The sequence below is a fragment of the Andrographis paniculata genome, unplaced genomic scaffold (genome assembly GCF_009805555.1).
Source record: "Andrographis paniculata isolate CXL003 unplaced genomic scaffold, ASM980555v1 Contig71END, whole genome shotgun sequence".
Taxonomy (NCBI): Eukaryota; Viridiplantae; Streptophyta; class Magnoliopsida; order Lamiales; family Acanthaceae; genus Andrographis; species Andrographis paniculata.
The window spans coordinates 4,890,789-4,904,072 of record NW_026137608.1 but is presented as its reverse complement, the minus strand read 5'-3'; the positions used below and the strand labels follow the sequence as shown (position 1 = coordinate 4,904,072).

Here is a 13,284-nt window from a genome sequence, read left to right as displayed (position 1 = left end):
AATAAATTTTAAAATATGTATTTAAATATTTTAATTATTATTATCTCAATAAAAAAATATATAAGTACTCCCATCTGTGTCCAATTTATCGTATTTACCTTTCTATTTTCGTTTGTCCTGTCACTTTCTTTTTTTTATAATAGAATTATATATTTTAATCTCATTTTAATTTTTTTAATATAAATTAGACTAATTAGTTAATTTAATTTTAATTTATAATTATTATGATAATTAGTTTCATTAATAAATTTTTAATTATTTACTAATTATAGTCTTTTAAAAAATTACGTATCTACAGTAAAATGGACATTATAGTAAGGACACATAGAGTAATATTTTATAAAGAATAAAATTTTATATAATATAATTAAATAAAATAATATTTTTATTAATTGATGAATAAATATAAATTAATTTTTAAAAAATAAAAAAATAAAATATAAATAAAATATTTTTTTAATAAAAAAATTATTATATCAGAATATTATATCGTATCAATTTTTGTCAACTTTAATTTAAAGCATAATATTTTTAAAAAAAAAATTAAAAAAAATAAATAAAATAAAAGCATTACATTTGAAAAGGTACAATGGAAACAATAAATGAGGGTAACTACCAAAGGCAGATGGCGGAAAAGTGATTCCACTTATTTAATTTATTTATTTAATTCAACCATTTGATATGGCACAATCATCCCAAACTCCACTTTTCGTTTATTTATTTATTTATTTATTTATTATTATATCGCATTTATTGGTCCACAAACTATTTTTATATCTTTAAATCTTAAAAAGGGATGTGCTTCAACGCTATCTAGAGCTGTTAAACGAGCCGAGTTGTACGACTCGATTCAACTCAATTAAAGCTCGTTCGCGAATGTTAATGAATTGAGTCAAACAATATTGTTGAGATATTTTAAATATTCAATTTTAAATTTAGTAGATTTATATCTAGATTTGATCTTATTCATAGATTAGATTACTTAGATTTGAGTCTATCGAGTCTGTTTTGTATTGCCTATATATAGGCTCCTTATTTTGACGATCAATAAGATAATCTCATTATTTTCCTCAAAAATTTCTAACAAATATAAACAGACTCGTTTGGTTAACGAACAAGACCAAACTTTGTTCGCAAATATTCGTTTAAATAATATACTATTTATTATAAATATTAAATATACATATAAAATTATAATTTATAAATAAATAAAATATTAATTTAAAATATATAAATAAAATAATTCTAAATTTTCTATATAATTTATATATAAATTTAAAAAATAAGACAACGAGCTCGAACGAGCTTAATCAAGCCTAAACAATTCGAACACGAACACGAGCTAAAACAATAAAAATTCTTAACGAGCCGAGCTCGAACACTACGAACGAGCTCGAATACTTAACGAATGAACACGAACCTTGTTCGCGAACGTTAACGAACACTTAAAATTTGGCTCGAGTCGGCAAGAGCTCTATCCCATCGATTCAAACATATTCATCATTACAACTTTGCCATTTCTATTTCATTAAGGCTATTTAATTTGCTCACTATTGATTATTTAATTGTAGTAAATGATAAGGCAAGAGAGGTACTCCTTCCGTCCAAAACACCCTACAATATTTTTTTTTGTTTATCCTAAACTCACTTCAACATTTTCAAATTTAAAAATAATTAATAATATTTATATACATATATTAATATATACTCCACTTTATCCAATCACATCACTAAAATAAAAATATAAATAATTATTTCTCTCTCCAATCACATCACTTAATATCCAAATTGTCTCAAATTATCATATTTAATACTTCCCACCTAAATTCTCGTGCCAAACATAAATGTTGCACGGTGTTTAGGACGGAGGAAGTATATTATACTCTTCCCTTCAGTAGATGAACTATTTTGTTAGAAATATGACATTTTAAACAGTGTAATTTAATAAGTTAATTATTATGATTATAATATCATTTTTTTCACATAGTTGGTGTTATTATTTTTAAAATAAAATTTACAATATATGATTAAAAAATTTTTAAAATAGATATTTAAATATATTTAAACATTATGTCTCAATAAAATATGTATAATATGAATATCATTTTGTAAAAAATAAATTTTTTTATATAATATAAAAATATATATATTTATTTATAATTAACATAAAATAATTTTATAAAAAATAAATAATTTTAAATATAAATAAAAATATTTATTTATTGAGAAGAGATATAAAAATAAATAAGTTTTGAATGAGTTTAATGTGCAAAATATTTAAAATTTAATTAAATTAATTTATATTTGTTAAGTATACATAAAATTGTAACCAATAAGCTTCTTTTATTATATATCATTTTCGTAGCACTTGACTATCACAATAAATAGTGCTAGAAGACGAATAATGCACACCAATATCAATGAGTAACTGATGCAAACATAATAGTTCGGATATAGAGTCGGTAAGAATATAATATTCTAACTCAGTATTTGAGTGAGAAACGAAAATATGTTTCTAAACGAGAGAATCACCAACAAAGAATAAAAAATCAATATTACAATGACGATTAATAAAATTATCAACCCAATTAACATCAAAGTAATCGCTAAATGTCGAAGAAAAACGAGTCGAAAAGTGTAAACAATATAGGAAAACACCATTTATATAGTGTAAAATATCTAAGATGTCAGAGCTACGAGAGATCCTCGAAGCAGCAATGATTTGACTCAGAATACGAAATACATAAACTATGTCAGAATAAGTGAGAATCAAATAGGTTAAACTCTCAACAAGCTAGTGATATACTCCCTCTATTTCTTAACAATCTATCTAATTTTTCATTTTCGTCAGTCTCATAACAAAGTATCTATTTCCCTTTTTAGTAACTGTACTATCTACCTAACATTACAAATACCCTTCAAATTTACAATATATTATATAAATGTCATTACCTTTATATCATACAATACTAATAAGCGCAATTTAGTCTTTTTATCTTTACTTATACTATATTCCAATATAATACTGATATTTCTAAAACACCGTGTAAAAAGTAAATGGATATATAGATACGAGACAGAGAGAGTATAGGATGTTCAAAAAGAATATCATCATGAAGAGTAAACCGAATATCATAGACAAGTGGTGTAGAAACTATCTGAGAATCAGCAAAATCAATTTGAAAAATAAGATTAAATGACCTGAAAGAGATAAAAACCATAAGAAAAAATAGAGATTGCAAGTCTAAAAAAATAGCGAAATGGACCTAAATTCTTCATTTCAACTTAGATATGTCTTTAGGTTAGATATATGTATTATCATCAATGATCTTAAATGGAATAGTAGGTGCGAGATGCTTGTTTTAACGTATACAAAATTGGGCATAAGATACTAACATTTTCAGAGAACGAGAAACCCGAGTGAGTTATATAAAATTATTTAGAAAAAAATGTTATACGGAAGATTTTTAATTTTAATAATAACTTGAATTTAATATTTTATAGAAAGAATTACTATTACCATGTAATAAATAAATTGAAACTAGTGTGTTTCTTTTGATGGGTTTGAAAAAAATTTAGTTTGAATTTGGTATGAAAATAATGTTTGATGTAATGCATTTGAGAGAAAAAATATATTTTTTTTTTCGACAAATTTGTTAAAAAAACATACCCTTAAATATTAAAATAATGCATACCGAAATATTTTGTAAAAATAATATATATTTTTCAAATAATAAAAAAATGAATTTGGGACATAGAGTTTGGGGTGAAAAGCAACAAAAAAAAAAAATTCATATACTCCCTCCGTCCCAAAAAAAGTTGTCTTGTTTGTCTATTTTTGTCAATTCTAAAACAATTGTCTCGTTTCCTTATTTAGTAATCGTGGTTTCCACTTTATAATAAAATTATTTTTATTTTTTCAAACTTACCATAAATATTTACTCTATCTTATTTTTTTAAAATTCTTAAAAAAGCAAGCGCATTTTAGTCTTTTAAATTCTATGTTATACAAATTTTTAATTAAATACTCTCTCCATCCTATGTAATATGAGTGTATTACTGTAGACACGAGAATTTAGATAAAGTATAATTAGTAAGTAATTAAGAAATGTATTAGTAAAAATAATTATTATTTGGTAAAAATAATTATAACTTAAGATGAAGATAACTAAATAGTTTAATTAAGATTAAAAAAATTAAATTTTAAATTTTAAAATATGATTAAAGTGTATAATTAATTTTCCAAAAAAAAAAATAATCAAATTATGTGGAACGGACGAAAATAAAAAATAAGAACAAATTATGTGATACAAAAAGAGAACTGTTATTCCTTAATTCTCACGCCAACACCACCCAATATGAGGTGTTTTCTCAGACCGAGGAAGTATATGAATATTAAAAATCATAGTGCAAATCATTTAAAGATCTATAAAGGCAATATGAACATGGGAAAGTTGCAGAAAAAAGCGGAATTGACCAAATTTGAATAAATAAAGTAAAGCATAAATGTGACCAAAATAATAAATGCTAAAATGTCTTTGGAAAATTATACTTTTTATTTTAAATGATGCTATTCCATGTCATTGTTCATAGTTATTACTCAATATTATCTTTATATTATATAAAAATACTCCACACTTTAATAGCACATGAAAAAATAAATAAAAAATAAATAATTAATATAATATAGATACAATATTAAAATTAACAGTGTATAACAATAGTCCATATAAAATCTTGATAGTCACGAATAAATTATGTATATAGAAATTTCACATAGTTATGACCATTTTTTACCATAAAAAAAAAGTATATATATATATATTTATTTTATCCACTATTTTTAAAATATATACAAAATACTCACTATATCCCATATGTATCTATTTGCTTTTTGCACGGAATTTAAAAATATTAGCATTATATTGTAATGTAGTAGGAATAAAGTAGAAACGATTAAAATAACCTTATTAGTATTGGTGTGATATATAGATAATGACATTTGTGTAATATATTGTAAGTTGTAAGAGTATTTGTAATGTTAGGTAGATAGTAGAATTACTAAAAAAGAAAATAAATATTTTGCTATGAAACGGACTAAAATAGAAAAATATTTCATTTATTATGGGACGGAGGAAGTATCATTTTGTCCACAATTAAGATCAATTGAGCTGCGGAAAAAACTACCAATTTATTACTATCAATCTAAAGTCGTCATCTTTGGGTGTGTTTATTTGTTTTATATTATTCACAATTTTTTTTCTTCTTCACAACATCAAATAAAATACATATAATTTATTTTTTTATACTATTACATTTATAATATTATATCAAACAATTATTTAAATTCAAATTTTTGCCACTGAAATCAAAATGCAAAATCAAATCGCCCAAACAAGCATACCCTTTGATTCTCTATGGCACAACAGACATAAAATTATAAATCAATTTTATCATTACAATATGATCCTTGCATCGATCTAAACTCCATATTCCATAAAACTACAAACTCAATTCGACATAATTTGCCATGACCGGACCTACGACCCGAAGATCCTCGAAAAATTTTGTCTCAATTCCGCATAAATTTAGTAAAAAAATTACCACGTATGCTTATAGAAATTATCAAAAGAATATATCCAAAATCAGTATTATCATGTTTGTTTGTGGGTTTTCGATTTTTTAATATTAAAAATTTGAATTTGAATAGTTATTTAATTTGATATAAATATATATTGGTTTGATCTTTTTGAATATAAAATAAATTTTTAGTATAGTAACAAACGTTCGATTATCTGAAAATAGAACTCTCTTGCAATGGATTAAAAGTATAATAAGATAATAAATTTATAATTAAGGGACAATTTAACATAATTATAAAAATATATACTCCCTCTGTCGTGTGCGCTCATTTGACCGGGTACAAGTTTTAATAAAAATGAATAATAATGATTATTTTTTCCTTTTATAGTTAAGAAAAAGTATAAAAATGTAATAATTTTTTCAAACAAGAATATTTTTCAATGACAATTCAAAAAGAAAAGTGAATATAGATTTGAACGACGGAGGAGGAACTATAATTTTTTATTCAAAAAAATGAAAAATTAGGGGCTTCCAAATATATTTACAACTAAATCAGTTATACTCCCTCCGTCCCACTTGATTTATCCCACATAATTTGTCATTTTTTTTTGGAAATATAATTCTACACTTTAAATACATTTTAAAAATTCATAATTTATAATTTTTTATTTTAATTAAATTATTTAGTCATCTTAATTTTAATCTAAAATTATTTTTATTAATACACTTTTTAATTAATTATATAATACTTAAAATTTTTTACATAATCTAAATGAGACAAATTAGTCGGAGATAATATGTAATGTATATATAATTATAATGTGTTAAAATCAATCTAACTCTATCACATGCTTAAATTATTAATGGAAAGGGGAAGTTTGGCCTTTAGTGTAGTCTCTACCGATCAGTACAAAAATTCATAGCAAATAATTTTGGGTGACGATTCAGAGTGGGGCCCATAATTTTATTTATTTTTAAAAAAATATATTAATGGGTACGAAATGTAACAGATAGGATAAGGTTAAGAATATTTGCAGATACCATTTTGGGTCTTAAAATATAAAGGATAGATGTGTTTTAATCCTCTTAGTGATATTTATTAGGCAAAATCACATTATTTTTATTTTTATTTATTTATTTATTTTTTTTAACTTTTGCAATTTGTTTAAAACTCATATTTTGAAATTTCATATTTACTCATTCGTCGTTTTCAAAATATTGTATAAAAATTTTCTTTCATTAATATTTAACAGCGATTACATTTCACGAGTACAAAGTGCGACTGTTAATAAAATGGAGCACAATTGAACAATACAACAAACTTTGCTATTACTCCACTACAGTTAGAGCTTTTAACGAATCGAACCGAGCCAAATTTTAAGTGTTCATTAACGTTCGCGAACAAGATTCGTGTTCGTTCTTTAAGCTTTCGAGCTTGACTCGATAAGAATTTTTATTGTTTTAGCTCGTGTTCGTGTTCGACTCGATTAAGCTCGTTTGAGTTTGTTCGAGCTCGTTTGTTGCATTTTTAAAAATTTATATATAATTTAAAAAGAAATTTTAAAATTATTTTATTTATATATTTTAAATTCATATTTTATTTATTAATTAATTATAATTTTATATGCATCTATAATATTTATAATAAATATATTATTTCAACGAACGTTCGCGAACAAAGCTCGGGCTCGTTCGTTAATTAAACGAGTCTGTTTATGTTATTCGGCTCGGTTCATTAACGTTCGGGAAAGAGCTTTAACCGAACCGAATCGAGTCGAGTTCACGAACGGCTCGGTTCGTTTAACAGCTCTAGCTACAGCAAGCAAGTACAACACAGGGAACAATTGTATTTGGATACGTAAATTGCAATCACTTTTAAGTATTAACATAAAGAGTTTTTCATGCAATATTTTTTAAACCACGATAGATAATATAAAATTTTAGGACTAAAACGATTTTAAGCAAATTACAAAAATCATGTAAGGATTTTATACTTATTTTTCCTATTTATTAATATTATTTTAATTATTAACTGAAATTCGTATAGAAATAGTTACAAATTTTATATATATAATTATTAAAAATGTCATTTGGTCACCAAATATTACTATGATGTTTTCGGAGATATAAGTTTACCTTTGCGACAATTTTTAATACTATCTTCATCCCTTAACCCTTAAGTAGAGATTTATATATTTTTTGATATTCATACATATTATAAATTAAAAAAATAAAAATAATTTTTTTTTATTAATATTATATAATACAAGTATGATGATATTTGTATAAAATATTATACAAATATAATAGTATTTTTAATATTAAATACAATAATATAAAAAATAAATTGATATGTTGGTAGGGGATAAAAAAATATTAAATATTGATATAAATTTTAAGTTTTTATGTTTATAAATAAACATATACTCTCTCCATCCCTTAACAATTTATCCATTTTTTCATTTTGGTCCGTTCCATAACAAAATATCCATTTCATTTTTTTTTTAGTAATTGTACTATTTACCTAACATTACAAATAACTCTTCCAATTTACAATATATTACACAAATGTCATTCATTTTATATCATACAATACTAATAGGGTTAATTGAGTCTTTTTATATTTATTTCTACTTTATCCCAATATAATACTAATATTTCTAAAGCCCGTGCAAAAAGCAAATGGATATATAAATATGAGACGGAGGGAATATTTAACAACCTAATGACATACGGTAGTGTGTTAATAAATAACACATAATATTACTACCGACAACACATAATTCATATTAATATAATACAAATACTCCCTCCGTCCCGGAACTAAATATTCATTTGTTTTTTGCACGTAGTTTTAGAAATATTAGTATTATATTGGGATATAGTAGGAATAAAGTAGAAATGACTAAAATAACCTTATTAGTATGTGTGATATAAAGGTAATGACATTGACATTTGTGTAATATATTGTAAGTTGTAAGAGTATTTGTAATGTTAGGTAGATAGTATGATTACTAAAAAAGAAAATGGATACTTTGTTATGGGACGGATTAAAATGAAAAAATTGATACTTTGTTATGGGACCGAGGAAGTATAATACATGAACCAACAAGATATAGTATAGTCTAACACATCATATGCAACAGTCGATTTTATCATATGACATACTATTATACAACATACGTTGTAATAATTATGAACAAATAACTCATATTTTTATTACAAACATACGACATGTGCTACTTTTATATTTTACGTGTTCTCATTTAAAAAATCAGCAATAGTGGCTAACCCAAATTAACACCGTAACTCTTCTCATATTTGTATACTTATTTTTAAAAATTTAAATTTACGTCAATATTTGGACTAAAAATTGACATATGAATAACCCAAGTCAGTTTTTAACTATGTTACATCAATATACGTGATTAAATATATATAAAATTATTTTTATATATGCAATTAAAGAATCAAAGAATATCACATACAAGATTAAAAATATAATAATTCCTAAAATATATGAGAATGTAATTATAAAATACATTGAATATTATCTTTATTTTGTGGGACTCTAAAATAAATAAAAAATTACATTAAAATCAATATTTATTATGATATAAAGAGATATTCAATATGTTTTTTAATATAAAAAAGTATTTAATGTATATTATTTATTTATTTTTTAAATTACTATTGATAAACATTGATTTAAAAATATTGGTTGATGTCGTAACATCACCCCCCAACCCCCACCCCCCCTACCCCCGCCCCACCAGCCTCCCTCGCTTTCTATATAACTATGGACCACGAGCATACCCAAACTGCAAAAAACTTAAGAGACAGTAAATAAATCCTCATAAAAGGAAAAAAAAAAAAAATTAAAAAAATATATATATCCACATTTCCATATTACATCACAATTAATTAATTAATTAATTTTAATTAATTAAGAAAGGTATCGTCGAAAGCAATATGGTCTCGAAGAGGGGTTTAGCCGCCGCCATGAACTGCAGGATCTACGGCGGCGGCGGCGGCGGCGGCGGGGAGACGGTGGTTCTAGCCCACGGTTACGGTACGGACCAGTCGGTGTGGGACAAGGTGGGGCCGCGGCTGGCGGCGCGTAGCCGCGTGGTGGTGTTCGACTGGTGCTTCGCCGGCAGCGTGGGTCTCTACGATGCCCAACGGTACGGTTCGTACGATGCGTTTGCCGACGACCTGATCGCCGTCATGGACGAGCTGAAGGTCCCGCCGGCGGTGTTCGTCGGCCACTCCATGGCCGGAATGATCGGATGCATAGCTTCTGTCAAACGCCCTGACCTTTTCCGGCGACTCGTGCTCGTCGGACCCTCGCCCAGGTCCTCATCTTTAATTACTTTTATAGTAGTATTTTTTTTATATTTTTTTAGTTTCATTTCAAAATACTATTTTTATTATTATTATTTTATGCGTTTATTTTAAAAATATTTATTTTCTATTTTATAAAAATAATTATATACTAATATGAAAATAGTACTTAAATTACAAATATACCATTACACATGCAATTAGTTTGGGTGTGTTCGACAATTAGTTGATAGTTATTAGCTGATAGCTGATTCGATTAGCTAGGGGTGAGCATTGGTCAGTTCAAATCGAAAAAACCGAATTTTTTTTCGGTTCGGTCCAAAACTAAATTTATAAATTTTGATTTCGGTTCAATTATGGTTTTCAATTTTTAATTTTTGTTAATAAAAAAAATCGAACTTTAAAAAAATAAATAAATTATATATTATAATTTTGAGTATTTATATTTGATTGTATATTAAAAATATATATTAATAAATAAAAGTTCGGTTTTTTCGGTTTACCTGGTTTTGAAAACTTTTGTTCGATTTTGGTTTCAATGTTTATAAACCGAAAACTGATAAAAATTGAAAGTTCGGTTTGGTTCAAACCGAACCGGCTGAATGCACACCCCTACGATTAGCTGTTAGTTATTAATTGATTCGATTAGTTGGTTTATTGAAAACTGTATTATTATTAAAATATTGATTAGTATTAATTTTTTTATTATTATTTCTAATTTAAGATGTTCTAATAATATTTTTTTACACCAAGTTTTTATTTTCTTTATTTCAATTAAAAATAATTTTAAATATAAAGAAAAGACAAATCCCTCAAAGGAATTTTTAAGATTATACTATTATAAAATTATGCAAAAAAAAAAAGAGTGTATTTACTTGTACAATTTGACATTTGATTTTGCTATTTAAAATTTTTTTTTTCTAAAAAAATATTAAATCAAATATTTATTTTAATTTATTGTATTACACTAAAATTTAATTTTATATTCAAAATATCACAACAATACATGTAAAATAAAAAGTGTTTTAATTAAAAATTTTAATATTTAAAATTAAAAATCAAATATCTTACCAGTAAACACACAAATAACAAAATTATTGAATATGTATAGAGTAATATTCATTATTTTAATTTAAGAAATTATTTCCCACTTGTAGTACTCATCTGTTTTTTTCCCCGCAGTTTCCCTAAATTTTATTATTTGGATTATGCTTTTTTCCAAAAAAAAAAAAAATACATTTTTTCCTCTTACAAAACATCCAATCAAACATTATTTTCATATCATATTCAAACCAAATTTTTTCCAAACACATAAAAAAACACACTAAATTATTGAATTTATAAAATCATCTATACTATAGATTTTGTTCTATCGAATTATACTTTTCCAAATCAAGCCAATCATTTAAAGCCACTTAATCCAATTATTATATATATATATATATATATATTTTGTCACAATAAGATGTAAGCATATACCTATTATAATTTGAACCAAAGTATAATGGAGTATATTCATTAATTTTAAAATGTAATAATAATATAATAAAAAAACCCTCACTATCATTAGTGGAAACTAATAAAATAATGACAACTTCGTAAAATAAAAATACTTACTATAAAATAAGTAGATAAAAAAAAAAAATGGAAAGAATAATAAGAAATTCATTAAGAAACTAATAGGTAAAAAGTAACTTTAATTAAAAGTGAGGGTGCAATTTAATTGTAGTAGCAAAATAATTATTAATATTGAAATAAGGTAATATAATTATAGATAAATATATAATTTCTTTGACTTAGTAAGCTTATAGCTAAAAAAAAGTGACATAATACTAGTGAATATAAGAAATATATTTTTATGAAAAACATACATAGTAAACTAAAATCAAACTTTAAATTAATAGATCATTCAATTTTGGCTAGCTATACATAGTGTTTTATTTTCTTTGGACTTTGGTTTTGCTTTAATTATTTATTTATTTATTTAAATATAGTTAACTGTAATATTTTATAAAAAGAATACTACATTCGTTCGGCTCCAAGGATCCCATTTACTTTTTGCGTGTTGATATTTGAATATTAATTATTATATCAAAACGTAGTACAAATTAAGAAAAAATTGCAAAAATACTTTCATTAGTGTCTTATAATACTAATAGAAATACATTTATATAAAAAATTATACATTTTTAATGTTAAATACAATGACCCAAAAGGTAAATGTGACCCTTAGAGGCGGACGAAGGGAATGACATATTTTTATAGAGAATTGCGAGAATTATAACATATTGTGCTAAGCAGGCTAGCGAACACGGAAGACTACGAAGGTGGTTTCGACATGTCGGGCATTGAAAAAATATTTTCGAGCATAGAATCCGACTTCGATCAATGGAGTTCGACCTTCGCCTCCCTTGTGATCGATTCGAGTGATCAAATCTCAATTCAGCTATTGGCAAACCTTCTTAAGAGAATGGGAAGGCGCGCGGCGCTTCCCTTGGCGAAGACCGTGTTCTTGGGGGACTATCGTGGCGTTCTTGAAAATGTCACGACCGCTTGTCATATAATTCACACAAGAGGCGACATAATTGTACCCGACTCGGTTCCAAGCTACATGAAGAGCAAAATCAAAGGGGATTGTGAGGTTTTAGTTATCGACACTCAAGGGCATTTTCCTCAGCTGACAAACCATGAACAGTTCATTGAGATCATCGATAGAATTTTGGATGGTTATTAGTATTTTTTCTTCGTCTTATTAGTTTGGAAATGGTTATCAGTGCTCTTTTCTTCGTCTTATTAGTTCGTAAGAAGTTGCTCGCATGGTTGTTTGCTTCTCATTTGTGAGTTTCTTTTTTTTTTTTGGATGTAAAATTTAGCGTATGAATACGATAATGTTGATGGGTTGTTTCTACAGTTATGTATCATAATTCAAACAATTTTTTTGAATAATGTTTTGTTGATTAGTATATATTTACAATGTACTAATTCTGTTTTGATTCAAAGTACAGTCTTACTATATTTTTTTTAGTAAAAATAGTATACACTAATACCAAAATACACTTTTAACTTTTATTTAAATTACAAACATATCATTACAATTACTTTATATATAAAATCAAAATAACAAAAATATCAACTTCGATGGAGGGAGTAAACTTTAGACTAGAATTCAATAGTGTACTAATGTTTTATGTACTTCAATGTATTTCGTACATAGTTCGATGAATCTTTATATTATTCTACATATGAAATTTCACCATGCAAATCCAAATACTTGAAGCCATTTTTATAAGCTCGAATACGCTATAATCTTTGATTTCCATACTATTACTCGAGTTCAATGTGGCAACTAGGTCGCTA

General features: G+C 25.3%; 1 protein-coding gene across 1 annotated transcript; it reads left to right on the top strand.

Moving 5' to 3' along the window:
* Positions 1–9,414: 9,414 nt before the first annotated feature.
* LOC127265090 (strigolactone esterase D14) lies at positions 9,415–12,837 on the top strand. Its single transcript, XM_051294773.1, has 2 exons — positions 9,415–9,938; positions 12,229–12,837. The coding sequence occupies exons 1-2, from the start codon at positions 9,556–9,558 to the stop codon at positions 12,659–12,661; spliced, it is 816 nt and encodes a 271-aa protein (XP_051150730.1). The 5' UTR covers positions 9,415–9,555; the 3' UTR covers positions 12,662–12,837.
* The last annotated feature ends 447 nt before the right edge of the window (positions 12,838–13,284 follow it).

Bases quoted from the DNA above. Each gene is read 5' to 3' on its own strand.
- LOC127265090 (XM_051294773.1), top strand. From the start codon at position 9,556: ATGGTCTCGAAGAGGGGTTTAGCCGCCGCCATGAACTGCAGGATCTAC. The intron at 9,939-12,228 runs GTCCTCATCTTT...TGTGCTAAGCAG, and splicing joins CTCGTCGGACCCTCGCCCAG to GCTAGCGAACACGGAAGACT.